Genomic DNA, 22840 nt, shown 5'->3' on the forward strand with positions numbered 1-22840 from the left:
CCCACTATAATAGAAAAGTACCATTGAATACTAATTGCAAGGAAAAAAATAATTTAATGACCAATTAACATCACTTTTCAAATGACTTACATAATATTATTTATAACTATTTATGGTAACTAATTGTAGAAAGTATGATATAAAGCCATTTTATTAATTCAAATAAATATTTTAGATTCCAAATGATTTACATAATATTATTAATAACCATTTATGGTAACTAATTGTCGAAAATATGGTATATAAAGTCATTTTATCAATTCAAATAAATATTTTGGTTTATTATTTTATGTAGTCTATAGATATATAAGAATATAAAGTCATTTTATCAAATCAAATAATTTATTTTAATTCATTGATCCCCTATAAAAGGAAAGTAACATTGAATACTAATTGAAAAGGAAAAATAATTTAATTCCCCTATTAACATTACTCGCGCAAAAATATTAGTTAATACATGTAATAATTAGTTTCCTTATTACAAATGGGAAGAATTATGTTGATCTTATTGATTGATTTTTTAGAATTTATTTTTCGATTTATTTTAATCATCGACATTACTAAAAACGAAATCACTTTAATACTTAACTTTTGTGTTTTCTCGATTCAAAGAACATCTTTTTGCGATCATTTCTCTGTTTAACTCATTAAATACTCACTAAATATTTTAGATCTCAGAGAAACAAAATTAATTGACAAGATATTTTCTCTACTAAAATCATGCATTTAAAACTTAATATTTATGGCGAGACTTGTCAACCAAAATTCTTGTACAATCTATTCACGAGATATTCTCCTTTAGCTTTATCAACAAGATATCCAAAAATAATATTACGTTATAAATATAAGATTTATTGAGAATTTATTAAAAAAATTCTACTTCTTAGCTTATCATGCAAGCTAAATCAATGAGAAACGTCCACCAATTTACTATAAATAAGACATCCACAGTAGAAGAAACGAAATCATTGAACTTTGTATTCTGAGCTTTTAATGTTAATAATGTTCTGAATTTTTTTTCTTCTTATTTTAGAACATTAAGCTTTTATATTTCATGAGAGCTGGTATTTCTTTTGGTTTATATGCAGATACCCTATTATGACGATTTATTCACTGAAGCTATATATCGATTTGATTGTACACCTCTTTGATATATCATTTCGATAACATCTTTGTTCCTCAATCTGGTAAAAAAAGTTTACTCAATTTGATAACATCTCTCAGTTATATCATTTCAATAGCATCTTTTTGTGTTGCGAATACTTTTTTTTTATTAGTAGAATTATATTATTGTTTAGAATTATAAGCTTATATATACACATATTGTTTTTTGGTTTGCTGATTGTGATTTTATTTAATATTTTTTCAGAGATGATTTGACGGAAGTGTTCATATTTCAGATCTCTAAGAGTTCACCATTCCGGTCCTGCAAAAGATGTGCGCTTAGAATGGTATTTTCTCTATTGTACATCAAAATTGGATAATCACATATATTTTTAAAATATTAGTAGGATGGTATTTTCTCTACTGAAATAATATCTTATTTCCTAATCTCATGCTTTAATATTTAAATTGTAAGGGTAATATTTTTTAATTAAATCATTAGTGTAAACTATTCCCGATATATTCTCTTTTTTATTTTTAAAATATAATTTTAATAACAACTAGAGCTTGACCCGTGCGTCCGCACGGATTGTTATTTTCATTTTTATATAAATGAATATTATTTAAATGTTTATTAGTTTATATTTAAATATTTATCGTATTTTAAATATTTTATAAATACAACAAAGAAAATAATGAGCCGTGCCCGCTACTAAACTTTTGACAAAATATTGACCTATTGATATGTTTGAATAATATTTCTTTTAACATGTAATTATTTTTCAAATGTAATAAAAAAAATCAAATATTTTGATCAGATATTACGGTGAGATTTAGATATATTAGAAAAAATATTTGGTTATAAACATTAAACATTGTTATACAAAGATATTTAAATTTTCTTGTTGAAATAATTTATAGTAACTGAAATGATTAAACGTATATGTTAGAAATTTTTGAAATATATATAATCTTAAGTGAGATTAAATTATATTAAAAATAATATTCACTTACAAATATTTCATATTGTTCTATAAGTTGTTTAAAGATATTTAAATCTTAGCATATATAAATTTTATTGTTCAAAATAATTAATGGTAAGTTAAACATATATTTTAGGAATATTCATAATATTGTTTAATATTTAATTTAAACTTGATTTTTGTTCAAAATAATTAATGGTAACATTATCCAAGTTTTATATAGTTAAAATCGATATTAAATTTGAATATCCCTAAAAATTAGTTAATTGGTCTAAGGAAATATATTAAATACGAAAATTAAGTTAAGTTTGATTTAGGAAATAGTTTAATAAATAGGAAAAAAAATGATTCCTTAAAGATAGATTCATTTAATTACTTCAGTGGCATGTCATTGTAAACAAGTTGGAAAACTTAGGGATATTTTATATTTGTACTTCTGTTTTAATAATATAGATATATTCCATAAATAATCCTAACTTATAGGTAGATAAATTTTAAAGTTAATTTGAGAACATTCTGGTACATAGCTTATTGTGAAAGTTAAATATTTTAGTAAAATCTAGCATTTTACTTACCTTTTGTGTTTTCTCGATTCAAAGAACATCTTTTTGAGACTCTTTCTGTGTTTAATTCATTAAATACCTACTAAATATTTTAGATGTCAGAGAAACGAAATTAATTGACAAAATATTTTCTCTCCAAAAATCATGCATTTAAAACTTAATATTTATGGTGAGACTTGTCAACCAAAATTCTGGTGCAATCTATTCACGAGATGTTCTCCTTTAGCTTTATCAACAAGATATTCCCAAAAATAAAACTACCTTATAAGTATAAGATTTATTGAGAATTTATTAAAGAATATTTTAAATAAATCTAACTTGCGCAAGAAGACTAATATTTAATTCAAATCAGCTTATGATATTGTAGATTTAATAACTTTCTTTATTCAATTTAAAAATTTATTATGAAAAATTAATATTTTCTGCTTTTCCTTCTAAACATGTATTATACTTTATAATTGCTTATTATTTATAGTTACAATAGCATACTAATGAGATGAACCTTTTCTTTTGCAAGTTCTGGTGTTGCAGTCATTAGGTGATATTTTCTCTGGTTCTTTGATTTTTCAGGAACTCATTTGTCTAAAAGAAAAAGCCAAGAAGATCATGACAGTAGTCTTGAAGATCAACACTATGTCATTTAACAATTATATTATTACTTATTTATTATTTAGTTCTCACAATTTGCCTTGAATGAAAAATATGTCCATATTTATCACATTAATGATGATTGCAACATCACGTAACATATATTCATCATATTTAATTCAAAAGAATCTATATAGGAATAAAAATGTAATAAATAATCTATATAGCAATAAAATGATTTATGTTAACACATTAAATTCAAAAAAATCTATATAGCAATAAAAATGTAATAAATTGTACGAATATAATATTTGATACTAACTTATCGTGCAACCATATCAACACTGTTGTATATACACACATATATATATATATATATATATATATATATATATATATATATATATATATCTTACATTTTCTTATGGTCTACATTTAAAGTTGCTTATTATTTTCAAAACTTAATCTAATGACATTTTTTAGAAAAAATATAAATTCTTCTGTTATCCGGAAGGACGATGATGAAGAAAATATTGAAACTATTAAAGAAGCATGTTATTGGGCATCAGCAAAAAAGATCTACGCAAGTTGTTTTGTGTCCTATTGCTAACACATAGTATCACAAATCCAGAAAACGTTTGCAATTGCTACTTGGGAAAAACTCACAAGATATATTATGCAACCAAAGAAAAGGTACGGATAAACCAAGTTAGCTCATGTTTTTATCAAAATAAAATGTTAGTAGATCAAATTAACTTTTACATGTTCTTTCAGGCTTGTGTTTATCAGAAGATCAAATTAAGAGTTTATCTTTGGAGGAGATTGAATCAATCATGCGTTTGAACGGAAGCTCATTGACGTTGTTTAAGTTTTGAAATGTGTTATCAATAGTATACTCTTCTATTGGTTAAGCTGTTGCTTTTGTTAGATTTTCTATTAATTAAATTTTTTGTTTTACTTTTGTGGAATTCGCGATATTGTAATGATATAAATCAATAATAAAGATATTTTTCTCACTATTAATAGGTGAGAGAGAGAGAGAGAGAGAGAGAGAGGCAGAGAGAGGGAGAGGGAGGGAGGGAGGGAGGGAGGGAGGGAGGGAGAGAGGAGGGATGGCGGAGGGAGGAGGGAGGAGGGAGGAGGAGGATGAGAGGGGAGAGAGAGAGGGAGAGAGGGAGAGAGGGAGAGAAAGGGGGAGAGAGGGAGAGAGAGGGGAGAGAGAGAGAGAGAGAGAGAGAGAGAGAGAGAGAGAGAGAGAGGGGAGAGAGAGAGAGAGAGAGAGAGAGAGAGAGAGAGAGAGAGAGAGAGAGAGAGAGAGAGAGAGAGAGAGAGAGAGAGAGAGAGATTAGTGTTTACGGTATATCCAAAAAAAATATTGTATAAAAATATTGTATAATATCGAATTATTTTATATTGTACAATTGCTAACAAAATTTGACAATATTTGCAGGTTTCTATGGGATTTTTTTAATTCATAATTGTTCTTCTTATTTTATATTACTTATGAATTATATTTAAAAACTTTATCACATTTTCTTTTCAGGTTTCTATGGGATTGTGATACCTATGAGATTTTTATCACATTTTTTAATACATCACTATTTCCTGTATATTTTTCTTACATTTGTTTTTTTATTAGTTAACTTTTATTAAAAACATACTAATGATGTTGATATCTTTTTTACTTTAGTTAACATTCATTTGTTTTATTCTTATATACTTTTTGTGACTTTTTAAGTTTTTGTTTCAGTTTTATATTGAATTTAGTTCACATAATTTATGTTTTAAAACATAATTTTTCTTTTAAAAAATTAAGCGACAAAGAGCCTAATTAAACCGATCCAAAAAAAACAAACCGAACCGAATATAAACTAAACTGGACATAAAGCACACCGAACTAGACTAAATATGGTTTACTTCAGTTGAAAAAAAATATTAAAATCGAACTAAACAAACCAACCGAACCGAAAAAGTAACGAATTCCACCCCTACTGCATCTTGGAGATTTGCGCAAATCATGTCTCAGCATTGAAACTCTCACTTGTTCCACCTTCTCTTACATTTGAACTCAATCGATATTATACAATATTTTTATACCCGCACAGGGTGCGGGTCGGTCACCTAGTCAATATATAAAAAGGGGATATTAACCTGCATTTAGATTTTCTTTTAATAATGACTAGATAAATATGTTTACCAAATTATGGAGACTAACTTTTTTTCAGAGAATTGCATACCTTTCGACGGGATTTCAACATGTAATTTCATTATATTTTTATTATATGATTTGAGAGTTTTAGGCAATAAACCAGTTTCGTTGATGAATGGATTGTTATTTGATTTGTGTATACTTATAAAATTTATAAAATTAGCATATAATTTATTATATTTTTATAATAAGTTTTGACTAAAATTAATTTATAATAATAATATGCTACTAATTACTAAATTAATAATATGCTACTAATTACTAAATTAATCAGTCATTAATTAAAAAATATTTAATTTTTAAATAGATTTTGTTATTTTTTTCTAATAGATACTAAAACTAAAATTTAATTTTATAGTTAAAATAGATTTGTTATTAATATCTTTAAAATTAAATGTTATACATTAAATAAAATAATGTAAATAATCAAAAATTATAACTGAATTTATAGACCTATTATGACTATTTGATAGTAGATAAAAATAGTACTTATCTTTTAATTGAGAAGATTATGCATGTAATTAGAAACTAATATAAATGTAGTTAAACTTAAATTAGTAATATGGAAATAAATCAGTTATAATATCACATTATACATGGTTTTTATTGTTTTAAAGATTCCACATGTCAAGTAATTCAAAACAATTATATATCAATGCATATAGCGAAAAGTTATTTTGGGTTAAGTGATTAATGTTTCCACTAAATAAAAAAGGAAGCTAAAAGTATATACTAGACACGTGTCTGCCTGTAGTAACAAAAAATATGCCAAAGAGCTTTGAGATTGTACATTCATTCATTCTCATTACAATTTTTTAGATTGTTTTCTTTGTTGCATTTATTTGGAAGAAGATTTATGCGTGTGTGACTCAAGCTTCTCTTTCCAAGCCACTATATAAATGCACGTCAAACGCATTCTTGTTGGTGCCACGATAGAAAACAAACAAGAACACACCATGTAAGAGATGAATACCACTCTTGAAAAAAAAAACGATTATCCCACTTTGATCTCTTTCTCGTTTATCACCTTGCATAACGTTTATTTTTTTGCTCTTTTGTTTGTTCTTGTTTCTTCACCCATTGTTTTCGATCGGTGAAGTAGTTAGGGTTCTTATGATGTAGCATCAATGCATCATCGGCGAGTGGAATTTGATGGCTTTAGCTCTCTCTTTCACTCCATTTATAGATCTTAGTTTCTGAGTTTTATTGTTTAAAGAAATTTGGATATTGAGTTTTACTCGTTAATTTGTATCTTCATAGATTTCTATACACTTTTACCATTTTTACATTAGTTTTACTCAGAAAGTGATATTTTTTTACATTAGGCTCTTGTGATCTCAAAATTAAGATTCAGTAACTGTTAGTAATCAGCTCGATCTCTGATTCTTTCCCAAATGTGTGACATGTTTTGGCAAATTGTTGAATTATAATTTAGAGTATGTCGAAATACGGAGATGGCATTGACATGGACATGTTGCCTATCGTGTGTGACAACGGAACTGGAATGGTCAAGGTAATTAAAACTCGCTTTTTTACTACACAATGAAAAAAGAAAGAAAAAACATTTTAGAGATGTTAGGATTGAATTTTGTGTCTGCCCCTTTACATTTATAAGTAAATGTTAGGATTCTAGATCCGGTTTTTTTTTTGAGACTATCCCTAAAATATAAGAAATTTGAATCAATTCACATATTACAAACTTTTTATATACTTTTTAATGAATGTCAAAGTATATTCACACAAAAGAACTGTTTTGCAACTTGTGTTTTCAAGTTTAGTGAATTATAAAGATATCAAAGAATAAAAAAAATGGAGTTTAGAAACTTGACATTAACAAGTCTGTGAATTTAGAAAAAAAATCAAAATATACACCAGTTTAACAAACATAAACGCAAACAAACAAAACAACATATATATAGCATATTCTGATGATTGGTAAAATGTTTTAAAGGCGGGACTAGCTGGAGACGATACACCAAGAGCTGTGGTTCCATGCATCGTTGGCCGTCCACGAGACATGGGAGTGATGGTTGGAATGTCTCAGAAGCAGTCGTATGTGGGAGACCAAGCTCAAGGCAAGAGAGGTATTCTAACACTTGAATACCCAATCGAGCATGGTATCATTAACAATTGGGATGCCATGGAGATGATTTGGCACCATACTTTCCACAATGAGCTACGTGTGGCGCCTGAAGAACACCCTGTGCTTCTCACGGAAGCTCCTCTAAACCCAAAGGTCAATCGAGAGAAGATGACTGAAATCATGTTTGAGATCTTTGATGTTCCTAAATTATACGTTGCCATACAAGCCGTTCTCTCCCTCCATGCCACTGGTCGTACTACAGGTAAAGGCAGCTTTTTATTTATGTTTAAAACAAAAAAATAAACGTAAAAAGCAAAAATTTAATTTTTCAATTTAAAAGAATATGCTTAGTTTTCCCGTCAACCACACTTAAGAATATGTTAAGAGAACTAAAATTTGGTTAGTATTTATTTAATATAGAGTATGTTATTCTTTAGGCATATGTATTCTATATATTTTGCGTGATAAATCCAAACAACAGTTGAACACTAAATTTGATTAAGAAATATATAATATTTTCATTAGTTGAAATGATTGGTGCATGAGGTCTTAACCTACTGAGTTTTGTTATAGGTATTGTGGTGGATTCAGGAGATGGCGTAAGCCAAATAGTTCCCATCCACGAAGGTTTCGCACTCTCACAGGCGATCTTGCGTCTAGACCTAGCAGGCCGTGACATAACAGACTACCTCGCCAAGATCATGAACGAACGTGGCTACGCGACAACCGCCGAGCGTGAGATCTTAAGAGACATCAAAGAGAAACTAGGTTACGTAGCTCTCGACCACGACCAAGAAATGGAGAAAGCCACTGCGAGCTCAGCCATCGAGAGAACCTACGAGCTTCCAGATGGTCAAGTGATCACGATAGGAGCCGAGAGATTCAGGTGTTCTGAGGTTCTTTTTAAGCCCTCCTTGGTCGACATGGAAGCTTGTGGTATCCATGAGATGGCTTACAATTCAATCATGAAGTGTGATGTTGACGTAAGGAAGGATTTGTATGGAGACATTGTATTGAGCGGTGGCACAACGACGTTCCCTGGGTTTGTTGACAGGATGAGCAAAGAGATAGTTGCGCTTGCACCTGCTAGCATGAAGATTAAACTAGTGGTTTCTCCTGCGAGGAAGAACAATGTTTGGATTGGAGGCTCCATTTTGGCTTCTTTAGACAGTTTTCAACAGGTAAATTATTTGGATATGATATATAATATGGTTTTTAATTAAGTTAATGTGATTTTTCTGTAATATAAAGTTGTGATGTATATGCAGATGTGGGTGACTAAGGCTGAGTATGACGAAAATGGACCGGGGATTATTCACAGAAAATGCTTCTAATTATTAAGTTTGTTAGCGTTAAATAAATATTTGTTCTGGTGATAATACTTTTTTCTTTAGTGTTTGACTGTTTTCTCTAGTGAAATAAATTATTTTCAGGGAAGCCATATAATTGATTTCTTTGTTTTATCTAACATCATAGTCTTAATTTTCATAAAAATTTTGGTATGAGAACATTGATTTTAACACAAATATAGATATAACTAACTCAGAAGATGTAGAATAATCAAACTCAAAAATACTATAAATAATGGATTAGTCAAATCAAAACAACAACAAAGAGTGTGAGTCTCTTGAGCTTCTTCTTCGACATATTCAAATTTCTAAATTCTCCAACTGAATGTTACTCTCAATAAGAGGCACACACTCTCCAAGATACCCACCAAGATGATCATAAAACACACTCTGAGCCAACAAACCCACAAGATTCACCATCACAAGCGAACCAAGAAGCAACCCGCCAACAAGAGTCCTAGTCAACATCCCAAAGTATTCTCCAAAGAAAACCACAATCACTCCAAAAACAGCTCCGATAAACCCACAGAGCGCAAGGTAAAGACAGACCAACTCCATAGCCATCCTAGTCTTCCCTTTGAGAAGCTCATAAGCTTTTCTCATGGCAGCGAGTCCATAAACGGGCTCGAGAACCGAAACCACACTACCTAGATGCCATAAGGCAGTGAAATACACATGAACACCGTAGTAAGGAACAGAGATTATAACTCCGGCAACCATCGCTAAGCCTAAACTGTTCGAAGTTAGGTTCGAAATGATGAGGAGCGCGAGGAAGACAGCATGGTAAGCGAGCATCAAGAGAGCAACACAGTGCTATAATTCTTTTTGTTTATGTTACATCGTTTATGGGATTATCTACGTCTTCACGTTATTACTTTTAACTTTAAGCATAAAAAAGCTTCTAGGAGAAGTAAAAACAGTGTCAACAATTCTTTTTCCTCAAGATCAACATTTTAATGATCATTATTGATCTGCATGCAGATTTATGGAGTTCAATCTGTATTATTAATATACTTCAATTAAAATTTGAATGGGAAATAAAATGCAGATTAGTTAATTTGCATAAAAAAATCTGCATTTAATCTGCATTATATTCAAAGCCTATGTTAATTAAGTCTTTTGATACGATCTTACTAGAAAAAGAAGAATAAATTATGAGAGAACACGATAAAAAACTCTCACAAGTGAGCTCCATAGAGCCCGTATCCGTATAGGTTCAAATTTGGACAAATTCATGTTTTTTCATCCATGTTTTATGAACAATCATATTGTAACATTTTCATACTCTTAAATGTATTAGATTCTCAAGAAAATAATACAAACACATCCAAAGATTTGAAAAAAAGTATGCCTCAAAGAAAATACATCTGTTTGTTAGGACCTTGGAGATCTAAGATTTTACCAGAAGGTAGCAACACAGTGTTGTGATTGACTTTATAACTGAATGTTAAAGCTGCGAGTGTGACATTCCAGGTTCCTTAGGTTCACCTGCCAACAAAAAAAACAACCATGTTTGGTGACTTTGAGATATGTAAGAAAAATAGAGTCCAAAGAGAACCATCTCTGCCTCAAATTTGAACTCACCGCAACAGCAACACCAGTCTCACAGAATTTAGGAATGCATATCAACCTGACCTGCTGACCTTCTGACCCTGCAATATATTAATATATAAACCCCCCAACAAACTTAAAGCACTGCTTGACCCAAAGACCTATCATGTTCTTATATAATAATCAAAAGGAGAGTTGTACCTTTTACCAAACGGCTGTCGTATTTGTCTTGGTTCCCAACGAAGTAGACATGAGGGCAAGTTTCAATCAAGAAAGGGTCTCTATCGGTGAAAGGATAACAACCTGTAAAAAAGAAGTGAATCAACCCAATGGACTCCAAACGTACACTTTGAAGAGGGGAAAGTTAATACTAACCGAGTGTATTAGGTGCAGTGGGAGCAAGATGTCTCCACATCAGCGTTCTTTCGACAAAATCAAGCTTGCTTTCAGCCTCCGAATACTTGTCAAGGTCATCAATGTTCTGACCGGAAGTTCCAAGAAATCTGCAAAAAATATCAAAAAGAGGTTTTAGCTCAGATAACTAGCTGCAGTTAAGAGATTGTATCTTTTAAGCATACCTGATATTATCGACATCAAAGGAGTGAGGATTTGTACATGATCTGAATGTGTTATAAGGTGCTGATCCGGGGAAAAGGCATCTGTTAAGAGGCTAAACACAAGAAAAAACGTCCTTATGATCAGATTTGTCAATACTAATATCATTTTCTATTTGAGTGTTTGTTATGTAAATTTGCAAACCTGCTGAGGCAATGCGAAGTTAGCTGGATCATTCAGGCCTGGCATGATATCCACTGAAACTCCTGCAGCTATCTACAAACAGTCCACAAACAAAACAAGAATTTTGAATTTTTCATCTCAATAGAATTGATAAGCGACATTAAGTGGATGTGGTTTTAACTGACCTGGTTTAACATAATATCAAGCTCTTTGATGGGCTCATACAGTGTTGACTGATCTTTGGAGGCCATGTTCTGCAGAAATCAACCAATAAAGATCATATAACAGAGGCAGATAACTGAAGCTGTGTAATCAGGAGGGAAAGTTATCATCAGTACCTGTCCGGTTAAGAGTTTACGGGGAAATTCAACAGAGTTTCCAGCAATCACCACATGAACTATCTGCGCTGCAAGGCCTAGTTCCTGTCCACACCAACATAACTGTACATTAGAAACTAAAATTGAAGAAAAAATACAAGAAGAAACTTGAAAGTTATTAAACCTCGTCATCTGAGACATGCCCGGTTATATGATCAACAAGAAGCTGGAATAGCAGAGGATTAGACGAACTGCTTCCAATGGACAGGCCCGACACTAGCAAAACGTATTTATCTTCCTCTACAGAAGAAGAGTAGATGTATTACATAAGAGATATGAAGATAAGAAGCAAAAGGAAGAGAGACATAGCCAGACTTACTTAGGTTGAAAGGACGCTCTATCTGAGGTGGTAAACCAGCTTCTAGCACATCTTCAACAAAGAACTCACCAGCACTAGTTTCCTTCCCGTGCAATGCAACAACAACACCTACAAGTCTCCTCTAATGCAATCATTATCCATTTCCTCAAAGAAGAGTGAGACAATATCTATTTGCATATACCTGTGACATAAACAGGAGGTGAAAGAGCAGAGCCGCCGAGCTTAACTCTACCACTCTCGTCTTCTAGGATCAGAGTATCATCAGGGTGCATGAAGTTATGAGGTTTCACAAGCGGAGTAACTGACCTCTGCAATTGTGTTTTAACATATTCTCAATCTCAATCTAACACATTAGAGTTTGTATAACCAACGAACGAACCTCTTTAGAATATTCATCAAGAACGCAAGGCTTAAGCTTCATATGCTTGAACAAGGTTCCAACAATGATGCACTCCTTTCCTTCCTCAAGTCCCAACACCTTGCAAACTGCAATACACACATTTTAAAAGCCTTCAATTTTTTTTCAAAAATCAGATCTTTAGATCAAACTAAGTGAACCCATCAACCACACTCGACGTTAAACAAAGAAAAGGTCTCTCCTTTTATTGGTTTAACCAAAGCAAAAAGGGACTCTCACCAGGCAGATGGGGTTTCCAGGTAGGGGCGAGGGAGTAGAGAAGAGTTCTCATGAGGTGAAGACGAGCGAAGTAAATCTGGCTGTACTGCTGCCCTCTGTACATCTCCTTTTGTATCTCGAACCCCTCATCCTGCTTTTCAATTTCAATTTTACAAACAAAGTTCAGATTCTCACAATTACAAACCCTAGCCCTACGCACGCACACAGAAAGTACAAAAGAGTCTTCGTCGACCAAACACTCGAATTAAAACAGAGGAAACAGAGAAGTACGAACCAGGCAAGTGTAATCGGATTGCTTCCGTTCGTGAGTCTTCTTCTCCGAGTCGATTTCCATGGCGGGAAATAGTTTCAGGAGGGAAGCACTAAAGTTGGGGACTGAGGAGAAAAGTTTTCGACTTTGTGGAAAGTGAGAGTCTTCTTCATTTATCAGAGAGAGAGAGTGTGTGGAAAAGGGAATTAATTTAAACCGGAAACCGACCGGTTTGACCTAGCCAATTAGAAAGCTTGTTTTTTTTTTAGCTCATTTCATGAGGTTAATTCAGAACAAGATGGGCGGGAAAATAATTTAATTCAACCTAAACAAATTTATCATCATACTTTAATTTTTATTATTATTATTTTTTATCATTTCTAACTTAGATCTAAATTTATTTAAAATAAACTATAGGAGTAATCAAATTTCAATCAAAATTAACATTGAAACGCTCAACTATTTAATTTCTCATATATATTACTTGTTCTATATAAAAGTATTTTTAAACCTTAATATATATATATATATATATATATAAATTAGAAAATATAGATCTTAAATATATATATACGAAATCTCGAACATAATTTTTTTAAAAATATACATAACACTAGGGATTTTGAAGGAACATACATGTGTAACTTTTTTACGAGTACTTGTTATTTTATATCTTATCATTAAAAACCAGTATGATAACTTATTATTTAAGTTTTAAAAATAAATTAAATCAAACATTAAATTATTTAAATATGACAAAGTTCTCTATCAAATGTATATGCTTTTTATTGTCTTCAAATTTAGGAAGCACTCACATATTAGAAATATTTTAGAAAATATAATTATACAAATATTTTTGCTTGATTATAGTCTAATTAGAAATTTCTTTATATCTTAATTTTTAACTTTTATAATAGAAAAAGTATTTTTTTAGATAATAACAAAATATATAAGATTTTTTATTTCTTTAGGATACGTTTTTCATTTTGAAAATTTTATTATGTTAATTTATAAGCAATAATCTAATATAACATATAAATATAGTATTATTGATATAATTTTTTATTATATAATAAATGATATATAAAAGATGACAAAAAATATATATAAAATTCATTAGTGGTAATTATTGATACTCTCATCTACTTACTCATATTTATTTTCAAACTCCCTCCAATGAATGAAAATGTTTTGTAGTTTCTGAAAACATAGATTTCGTCTTTTTCATGGTAATTAAAACTTTTTAGATACATTTTCATTATTGTATTTTTTTTCTTTCCCTTTTTATTCTATGAGATGGTAAACTTTGTTTTTAAATGATTTGCAATAATTTCTTATATTTTAGAATATTTGTAACTCTGAAATAGAATAACTCTAAGTAGAATTAAGTTTATTCAAATGACTTGTTCTATATTCTCCAAAATAATATTCTTAAGTATATTTATCTTTCTATTTTATAGAATAATACATTTTATTAATAAAAAAATATGATTTGATCTCATATATTTTATTTTTAGCAAACTTAGTGCATTTGAAGAAGAAACACAAATTTTATAGAAACGAGGTGGTCAACAACATGATAAAGAAACTCCTTCTCTGTCTATCTCATTTTGGACAATATTTTAAATAATTTTGGTGGATCGGAAAAATATATGTCTTCTTTTGTCATTAATACACATAATCAATTAAGATTTTGAGTTTAGCAAAATATTAAATCACTGCTGTCAATAGTTTTAGTTCTATGTTATATTGCTTATTTTCAATTTAGTATTTGTTTTCTTTGACTAATCTTATAAAATTACATATGCTTCATCTGTTTCATTTTTAGAATCAATCAGTTTTACTTCAAATTTGATATTGAAATTAAATTTTTTAATCAATTAGTTTCCCAGACTTAAAATCCAAGTGGAAACTGAAATTCAATTTTTCAACTTTATATTTTTAAAATAACCTTAGTTATAGTTTTTATTTAATAAGATAACAATAATCGAAACAAAATTCAATATTTTGAGACAGAAAACTCTATAATTTATTCTGTTAAGAATAATATGATTTGTTATAGCATAGTCTATTGTTAGCATATATTGTCAACTTGTGTATCCAATGTCATTGTAGAATTTGGATGATATGTATTAAAATTATAAATTTATTATTATTTAAATATATTTAAAAACTATAAATGTTATTTAATTTGTTATTTTAAAATCTACACTAATATCCAGGGTTATTGAAAGTATTTTATATAGTAATTTTCTAATGACTTCATCATATTTTGCTGAAGTTTTTACTGAAATTAAAAACCAAAAATTTAATTCTTTTAAAAAATTATAAATCTAATAATAGTAAATTCTTTAATTCGTATAAGTTCATCTCAAATTCATCAAAAATAAAATTATTCCAAACATTTTCAAATGTTTAATTAAACTAAATACATTCTTGTAAATATTCGTTGATTAAATGAAAAAAAAAGAACTGATTAAATGGATAAAACATTTAGATTATTTAGTAGAAGTTTGAAGGATTAAGTTTAGGTATTTAGAGAAAGAAATACAAATCCAGGAAGGAACAAATCAAACTAAATCAAAAGTAAATCAAACTTATGGTTATAGAAAAAAAAACTTATGGTTATAGGATTCGATCTCATCAGTGAAACAATTCGTTAAATAGTGTATTGTTCTGAAACAAGGCTCATTAGGAAAGCCTTATCGGCTTTCTATACGGCCCAATAGATAACTAAGCCTTCTTTTATCTGATCAACATGTCTCAGTTTGAGCTGTCCTAATTCTTATCCACACATGCACTTCGAGAGCACCACTACTCTCACAGTAACAGGCTGTGTGTGCGCGTGTGAGACACTCGCCGATTTCGAGCGCGTATGACTAGGAAGAATGTGAAAAATCTCGTAATCCCAATCCCATCTTCAAATGGGGGCTTAAGAAGTCATCCATTGGCCAATGGCTTTATAGGATGATGCTTCTAAGTGTGTTATGTGTAAGTAACTAAAGAAACTCATTTTTTTAACTTTGTTATCAGATCTCTCTAATGTTTTAGGTTTGTGTTTGTGATCACTATAGTTCAGAGTCTCGGCGATCGCTGTTTCCTACTGAGTTTGTTTCTTTCTATTGAAAGCCAAGAAAGAATCCATTTCTATTGTCTAGTATCTGAGTAACTGATACATGTACTAGCCACACATATGGTGAGTTTTGTCTCTTTTCTTCTTCCGAGTTGTATCATTGTAAAGTACCATTGTACTTTGTTTGTGTTGCTTCTGGAGAAGCTCAATGAGGCTGGTTGAGAGAACAAGCTAAAGTTAGCCCATTTTATCATTTGATTTGTTCATGCAATGAGGTTTCATGGAGTTAATCTAACTTTAGCTTTATCGTATTATTCATGATGTTAAATGAGGAGAGTGGTCAATGCCCTTCCCTGTGAATAATCTCTGTGCTTGAAGTGGACCATTGTTAGCTATTTTCTTTTACATAGATCTGCAATGTGAAAAGGGAGTAATTAATGCTACTTGATTGATTCTTTGTAAGTCTACATATATACATTTGAGAATGACATAACGATTGTCTTCTTATGAGCTAAGTTTAAACGGATATTTATGTGCGTTGTGTAGTAGCTTGTAGCGTTTATAGACACTATGAGAAGAGGCAGAGGGAAAGGGAGGAAGCAGAGTAGTGCATCTGCTCGGGAAGACCGTGGAAGCGGCGAAGAAGAAAAGATACCAGCTTACAGGAGAAGAGGAAGGCCACAAAAGCCGATGAAAGATGATTTCGAAGAGGAGGAGGAAGAAGAAGAAGAAGAAGAAGAAGAAGAAGAGATGGTAGAGAAGATGGAACAAGAAGAAGAAGAAGAAGATATTGATTATACAAACGAGAGTACAGTCACAAGCAACGAGAGGAAGAGGAAGATATCTAGTGGAAGCAAAGAAGAAGAGAATGTGTTAGGTTTGAAACCAAGCATGGATGGTTCCAAGAAGTCGACATGTACGGGGTTTAGACAGAGTGGAAGCAGGAGGAAAAGCAAGCCGAGACGAGCTGCTGAAGCTGTTGTGGAATGTAATGGAGTTTGAAGAACTTCAAGAAACAGGGTTGATGATGACAAGTTTAACATGAGGAGGCTTCTTCTTTTTGGCTTTTATTACCTTTTTTTTACTTTTGCAATTTGGCAACTTTTGGATATCTTTTTTTGGTGTTTATATGATTCATGAATCAATGGCATCAATCTGCATTTTCTTGTGTCTTTTTTTTAGTTCCTGCAATAACACATGAATATGGGAGGGAAAGTGCTTCTTACTTTGAGAGAGATGTGAGTGAGATTCTTTTCATCTACAAAAGTTCTAGTCATTCTAAGATATGTTTTATTTATTATTTATTATAATTGCAAATCTTGTCAGTTAGGCAAAATGTAGCAGCAAAGCCATTAAGGGATGAAAGCTGAGAAGGGAGAGTGAAAGAAGAGTCGTTAGACTTAAGAGACTGGTCTTACACAATTTTAATAAATAATTTATACTCCCTCTGTTTTTTAAAGATACATATTCTAGACTTTTTACATATATTAAGAAATCACATTAAAAATGCATTGATTTTTGTGAATAACAATTTTCTATAATTTTTAACCAATAAAAATCCAATAAACACAATTAATTTTCTTGAAGTTAACAGATTTTCATTAAATAATACATTGAAAAAGTAAAAAATGTATCTTTTTAAAACAATTTTTTTTCCTAGAATATGGATCTTTAAAAAACAGAGGGAGTATTATATATTCATAATCTAAAAGCAATTTAAAACCCATCCATAAATTGTTTAGAAAAAAATCTTATTTTATTAAAAAAAACCATATGGTAATCATTTGAATTATGAGAAAAAAAAAACTTAACATATATATACTAATGTTTTTACAGCTTTTTAGTTTCTCTTATGAGCTAATGATCAACTCCCAATGAAAATGACTTGAAAACTAAGGTTACTCAAGACCAAATGGATTTTATAGGGAAACACAAACCCTAATTTCCCATATTTTGTTTTGAAAATACAAATAAAAAAATTGAGGAGTTTATGACATTTTGTAAGCATTACATCATATTCAACTATAATGACGACATAAATATATTATTTTCTGAATGTATAGCTATCCAGAACCTAGTTGTTTCTGTGACACATGTTTGTAAAATCAGTCTTAAGAGATCAGGTCTTTAGTTTCAGAGTTTAACCAATGCAGCCAAACAAAAGGAAACTACTTTCACTAAATAAAGCTAAGCAAAAAGAACAAATCAAACTTAAACCTATATATAATATGCAAAGTATTACAGTTTGCACAGACTCTGATGGATATCTATGACTACGATTTACCTTTTCATACTTTCTATTATTCAAAGACCAGGAAGATCTTGCTTTGGATATTGTGAGTTGTGACTATAAATTTTCAAACGAAAACAAACGAGGAGAAAAGCCAAATATAGTTCGTATTTACAAAAGGAAGCAAACAAATCGAAATAAAAAATAATTATGAACATTTTGGTTATAAAATTTCAGTTATAGTTTCACAAAAAAAAAAAAAAAAAAAAATTTCACTTATAAACAAGAGGAAAATGTTTAACAAGTTTAAGAGTATATTTATTGTGTTGCTTGCACACCTGCCACCAGCTAGTTTCCTTGAAGTGTCACATCTTTTGTTGCGTTCCAATAAATGTACTGCCCATATCTCAGTCTTTAATATTTTAATATTTAACATTTTAAATCACTATAATTAAAAAATTCACAATCATTTTTTACCATATTCGTTACTCTCTAACTACTACAGTTATATTTGTAAAAGTGACAAACCCTCTACTTATAGAACTCTGAACTCCTCGGCACTTGCTTTGTGGTTCCCAATGCTGAGCATAGAATCTATGAAGGATAATAGCATTCCAAGACCAAAAAGTCATTATTTTTAAATACAAGAAAATTCAGATTATCAAGATTTGTGAAGTTGGGTGTTCTATGCAAGTCTCAAGATTGCTCCCTTGTCTCAGATAAGATGCTCTCAACAAGTTTAATACAGCTTTTAATTAAACTCACATCTCCTAAGACCCAAAAAGACTTACATCACACATTCACACATGACACATCACCATAAACTTATTACATCACCTATGACCCAGAATAACTTACATCACACATGACACATCACCATCACATTTAATTATGGATATCCACTTTAAGGAGAACCATCGAACTAGAACTCCTATTGTAACACATCGAATCCATATAATTTAGACACACAAAAAAGTTATAGTGGACCATATAGGTTTTTAAAGCTAATAATTGACGCTTTTTAGATGCGAGCGGCCTGATAATAAAATTATAGATGAGAACGATTTGTGTAAGCTAGATACTGTTACGTAGCGCTGAATCAATAAACTCGAGATGCCTATGAACACATTTTTCAGAAAGAAAAAGTATGCATAACGAGAGAAAATACGGGTCTAAAAGAAGCTTGTAACGCCCCGACCCGCCCACGGCTAATAGGCCACCCACGCCCGCTTTCTCGGCCCGTGGGCCCCATCCCATCCGACGGTCGGTCGTTAATTTTCCAAGGCTCGAAATCATTATTTACTGACCCTTCAATCACCACCCGACCTTTCCCCGTGCTTTGGCCTCACTCGCACGCTATCGCGAATCACTTCCCGATAGGTTATCCATCCTTCCACTACTCCAGCTCAAACACGCTTAACTCTGGAGTTCTTTCAGGATGTGCTCCGGAAAAGGTAAGTCAACTTTGGTGATATAGGTAGCCAAATCAATTCTCTTAAACCTTTTCACATATCACAACTCGGGATGTTACAATTCATCTCCTCTCAAAGAACGCAACGTCCTCGTTGCGCCCCACGACAAGTCTCAAGACGCCTCTCAGGTCAGAACTGAGACAGCTAACCAGCTCTGATACCACTTGTAATGCCCCGACCCGCCCACGGCTAATGGGCCACCCACGCCCGCTCTCTCGGCCCGTGGGCCCCATCCCATCCGACGGTCGGTCGTTAATTTTTCAAGGCTCGAAATCATTATTTACTGACCCTGCAATCACCACCTGACCTTTCTCCGTGCTTTGGCCTCACTCGCACGCTATCGCGAATCAACTATTCTAGCTCAAGCACGCTTAACTCTGGAGTTCTTTCAGAATGTGCTCCGGAAAAGGTAAATCAACTTTGGTGATATAGGTAGCCAAATCAATTCTCTTAAACCTTTTCACATATCATAACTCGGGATGTTACAAAGCTAGCATGGGGCAAGTAGTGAATAGGATGAGTACTTCTGTTCTTGTTATTGTATCGTGTTAAAAAAACCTAAATTGTCGAGCTTGTCTAGTAGTATGGTATACAATGAATACTTAAAGGCCGCAACCTAGCTTTGACGTTCATGTGTGTGTGTTTCGCTCATTATATCACGAAGTCAATATATCCTATATTCATGCTGAGATGATCTAGACTTTTTAACATCGACCATACAAGTTCTTAACCGATATTTTGTAACTGAATAATTTTTTACATTTTTCTACATCAAATACCATGAATTTCTTGTTGATCATTTACGTACTCATCACATCTAAAAAATAAGGTTTTAAGCTATATAGAAACTTAAACCGATCTCATAATTAACCGCCTTAAATATATTTCCTAACAGCTTGGTTTTAGTGTATATTCAAATGATTTTCTTTCAAACATGCATATTCACGTGTCAAATCAATTCCAAAACAAAACAAAGGTTTTATTTCCCAAACAAATATGTGGCGCAAGCAAGCGAATCATGTAACTACGATCTAAAAACGGAATATATAACGGGGTTAGTTGAAAAGATATTTTGGTTTGGTATGGTATGGTTGGTTGGTTGGGACTTGGGATACATTTCACTACAGTTGGTTAATGAACATTTAATTTAGAGTACTCTATTTAATTCTATTCCGTTTATTTTGGGTTCGATAAACATTCAGCTCAGATCTCAGTTCAAAACCAAGTCAAATTTGTGGTAGATTTTAGTGTTCCCAAACCCAAAATATCATCTCCATTTATTATTTGCCAACCTCATAATGCCAATGGTGGACCAAAAGAAAAACATATGCATTTATTTATTCGTTTGAAATATAAAAAGAGATAGAAATGCGTTTAACTTGTCAAATAATTGAACCGAGAAAAAAATCTATAAAAAGTTGAAAACGTGAACAGTATAAAGTAAAATAAATAAATAAAAAGATGTGTACATGATGAAAGACCTCTCCAATGTTCATTTTCTCAAGTTTCTTCCAACTCCAAGATTGGAAACTGCTACATCTCTCTAACAGACAACAGTTTAGTCTTTGTCCGTACCATTTTACTTACTGTCTTTGTCTATTGCCACTCTCATCTCTTTATTTTTTGCTTCTGTTGTCTCTCTCTCTCTCACTTTTCTTTGCTTTGTTTCTCCTTTCGTCCTTTCTTTAAACCAAGACAGTTATAGGTTTGAGAGAGAGAGAGAGGGAATGATAAGCAAGTACTCTCTTTCTGTCTGAATAAAAGGAAACAAATATGAATATGGGTTCAAACTCGGGTCAGGGTCGTGGTCCTGGTCAGGCAGAGTCCGGTGGTTCATCGAATGAGTCCTCCTCTTTCAGTGGAGGCCTCATGTTTGGGCAGAAGATCTACTTCGAGGACGGTGGAGGCGGGTCTTCTTCCTCCGGCGGGTCAAATAGAAGGGTACGTGGAGGCGGGTCGGGTCAATCAAGTCCGATACCAAGGTGCCAAGTAGAAGGTTGTGGAATGGATCTAACCAATGCAAAAGGTTATTACTCGAGACACAGAGTTTGTGGAATGCACTCTAAAACACCTAAAGTCACTGTCGCTGGTATCGAACAGAGGTTTTGTCAACAGTGCAGCAGGTTCTTCATTTCTTTTCTATTCTACCCGTTACTTCTAGTGTTAATTTACATTTTTTTGCCACTGCGGGCAGGTCTGAACATAGGAAAAAGAGCCAGTAGTTTAGAAACATCACGATTTTATATAATAATTTTAGTTGTACGTAGATAATTATCTAAAAAATTGTATAAAAAATAAGGTCACAAACTTTTGTTTGAGCTTAGAGCACTATAAAAAAAAATTTAGTGTAAGACCGGCACCTCTTGCCGGCCAAGACTCTCCGGTGAATCAAATCCAAAGGCTTTAGCTATCTTTTTGCGAAGATTGTCAGTGTCATATGCTTTTTCTTGGCTTTAACGTCTTTGGAGGGTTTCACTTTTAACTTTACAGCTTAGTGTTTTCTAACTTGGTCTTGTGTTTGTTGGACTCGTTGGGGCTCATTTTTGGGAATATGTTTACGTGTACTATATGCTTATCTTTTATTTATTTTTGACTTGTCTTTCTAAAAAAAGATCCAATCTAAAGGGATATGAAATGAATGGACAATAAGAAACCTATTGCCCTTATGTTTGCTTCTTTAGGTCGTATCATTATTGAGGGGGACAAAACTGGTACCATAGCATCAATGACTTGAACACTCGAGAAACTTTGATACAACGTGTGTGGTTATAAGATTCCGAATCAAAATTGGTGATGAAACCTTTTTGACTTATAGAATCCATCAATAAGTGTGTTTGAATGTTCTTTGGTTATATGTTGCTTTTTCTTTGACGTTAACACGGTCTGAATCAATGTCACATATAGGTTTCATCAGCTCCAAGAATTTGACCTAGAGAAAAGGAGTTGCCGTAGGAGACTCGCTGGTCATAATGAGCGACGGAGGAAGCCACAGCCTGCGTCTCTCTCTGTGTTGTCTTCTCGTTTCGGGAGGATTGCACCTTCTCTTTACGGTTAGATACTTCAAGCTTGACACATAATATAAGATCGATTCGATTTTTTCAAATAGTCACTTATATAAACGTCACTAAACAAGTAAACAACCACAAAACTTTATGTGTCTATTTCATGGCTAAATTAACCACAAAATATACATGACAAAATAACCATTTAGTCATTTTGCCACGAGGAAAATTCTTACAACCATATACACATTTTTAGTAACTTTTAATGGTTAAATAATCATATAACCATGAAAATGTATGTGGCTATACACA

The 22840-nt window shown here is 31.8% G+C and overlaps 5 protein-coding genes and 1 long non-coding RNA gene across 19 annotated transcripts; 4 read left to right on the forward strand and 2 right to left on the reverse strand.

Annotated features, from left to right (window-relative positions):
• Positions 1 to 893: 893 nt before the first annotated feature.
• Positions 894 to 4283, forward strand: LOC130510751 (uncharacterized). Of its 2 annotated transcripts, XR_008944491.1 has the most exons (4): positions 894 to 1187; positions 1370 to 1451; positions 3870 to 3931; positions 4013 to 4283. It is a non-coding gene; the product is annotated as an uncharacterized LOC130510751 (long non-coding RNA). The 2 variants fall into 2 exon arrangements; XR_008944492.1 differs by lacking the exons at positions 3870 to 3931; positions 4013 to 4283 and adding an exon at positions 3221 to 3587.
• Positions 4284 to 6628: 2345 nt separating this feature from the next.
• On the forward strand, positions 6629 to 8923 carry LOC108848671 (actin-1-like). The gene is made up of 4 exons (XM_018622093.2): positions 6629 to 6960; positions 7399 to 7792; positions 8104 to 8711; positions 8799 to 8923. The coding sequence occupies exons 1-4, from the start codon at positions 6886 to 6888 to the stop codon at positions 8862 to 8864; spliced, it is 1143 nt and encodes a 380-aa protein (XP_018477595.2). The 5' UTR covers positions 6629 to 6885; the 3' UTR covers positions 8865 to 8923.
• A 256-nt stretch (positions 8924 to 9179) lies between these two features.
• On the reverse strand, positions 9180 to 10115 carry LOC108851014 (uncharacterized). The gene is made up of 2 exons (XM_018624449.1): positions 10062 to 10115; positions 9180 to 9692 (listed from the first exon to the last, which is right to left on the reverse strand). Exons 1-2 carry the CDS (start codon positions 10113 to 10115, stop codon positions 9180 to 9182), a joined length of 567 nt encoding a protein of 188 aa, XP_018479951.1.
• LOC108851667 (DNA polymerase delta small subunit) lies at positions 10091 to 12916 on the reverse strand. 2 transcript variants are annotated; one of them, XM_018625127.2, is made up of 14 exons: positions 12776 to 12916; positions 12502 to 12631; positions 12244 to 12350; positions 12046 to 12172; positions 11865 to 11972; positions 11670 to 11785; positions 11507 to 11590; positions 11354 to 11422; positions 11190 to 11261; positions 11009 to 11100; positions 10806 to 10933; positions 10632 to 10733; positions 10464 to 10531; positions 10091 to 10367 (listed from the first exon to the last, which is right to left on the reverse strand). In XM_018625127.2, exons 1-14 carry the CDS (start codon positions 12833 to 12835, stop codon positions 10314 to 10316), a joined length of 1317 nt encoding a protein of 438 aa, XP_018480629.2. In that variant the 5' UTR covers positions 12836 to 12916; the 3' UTR covers positions 10091 to 10313. The 2 variants fall into 2 exon arrangements, with proteins under 2 accessions (XP_018480629.2, XP_018480628.2); XM_018625126.2 differs by having other exon boundaries at positions 12502 to 12634; positions 12776 to 12850.
• A 2650-nt stretch (positions 12917 to 15566) lies between these two features.
• LOC108849596 (uncharacterized) lies at positions 15567 to 16996 on the forward strand. 12 transcript variants are annotated; one of them, XM_018623163.2, is made up of 4 exons: positions 15567 to 15742; positions 15826 to 15947; positions 16160 to 16282; positions 16374 to 16996. In XM_018623163.2, the coding sequence occupies exon 4, from the start codon at positions 16395 to 16397 to the stop codon at positions 16824 to 16826; it is 432 nt and encodes a 143-aa protein (XP_018478665.1). In that variant the 5' UTR covers positions 15567 to 15742; positions 15826 to 15947; positions 16160 to 16282; positions 16374 to 16394; the 3' UTR covers positions 16827 to 16996. The 12 variants fall into 12 exon arrangements, with proteins under 12 accessions (XP_018478665.1, XP_056865765.1, XP_056865767.1 ...); XM_057009785.1 differs by having other exon boundaries at positions 16235 to 16282; positions 16371 to 16996; XM_057009787.1 differs by having other exon boundaries at positions 16235 to 16282.
• A 3942-nt stretch (positions 16997 to 20938) lies between these two features.
• Positions 20939 to 22576, forward strand: LOC108849655 (squamosa promoter-binding-like protein 9; the record flags this gene model as incomplete). Its single annotated transcript, XM_057009779.1, is given in 2 exon segments — positions 20939 to 21649; positions 22431 to 22576. Coding segments are annotated over 2 exon segments (496 nt in total), but the record flags the coding sequence as incomplete, so codon positions are not given.
• Positions 22577 to 22840: the final 264 nt, after the last annotated feature.

This window comes from Raphanus sativus, chromosome 4, assembly GCF_000801105.2.
Source record: "Raphanus sativus cultivar WK10039 chromosome 4, ASM80110v3, whole genome shotgun sequence".
NCBI classification, from domain to species: Eukaryota; Viridiplantae; Streptophyta; class Magnoliopsida; order Brassicales; family Brassicaceae; genus Raphanus; species Raphanus sativus.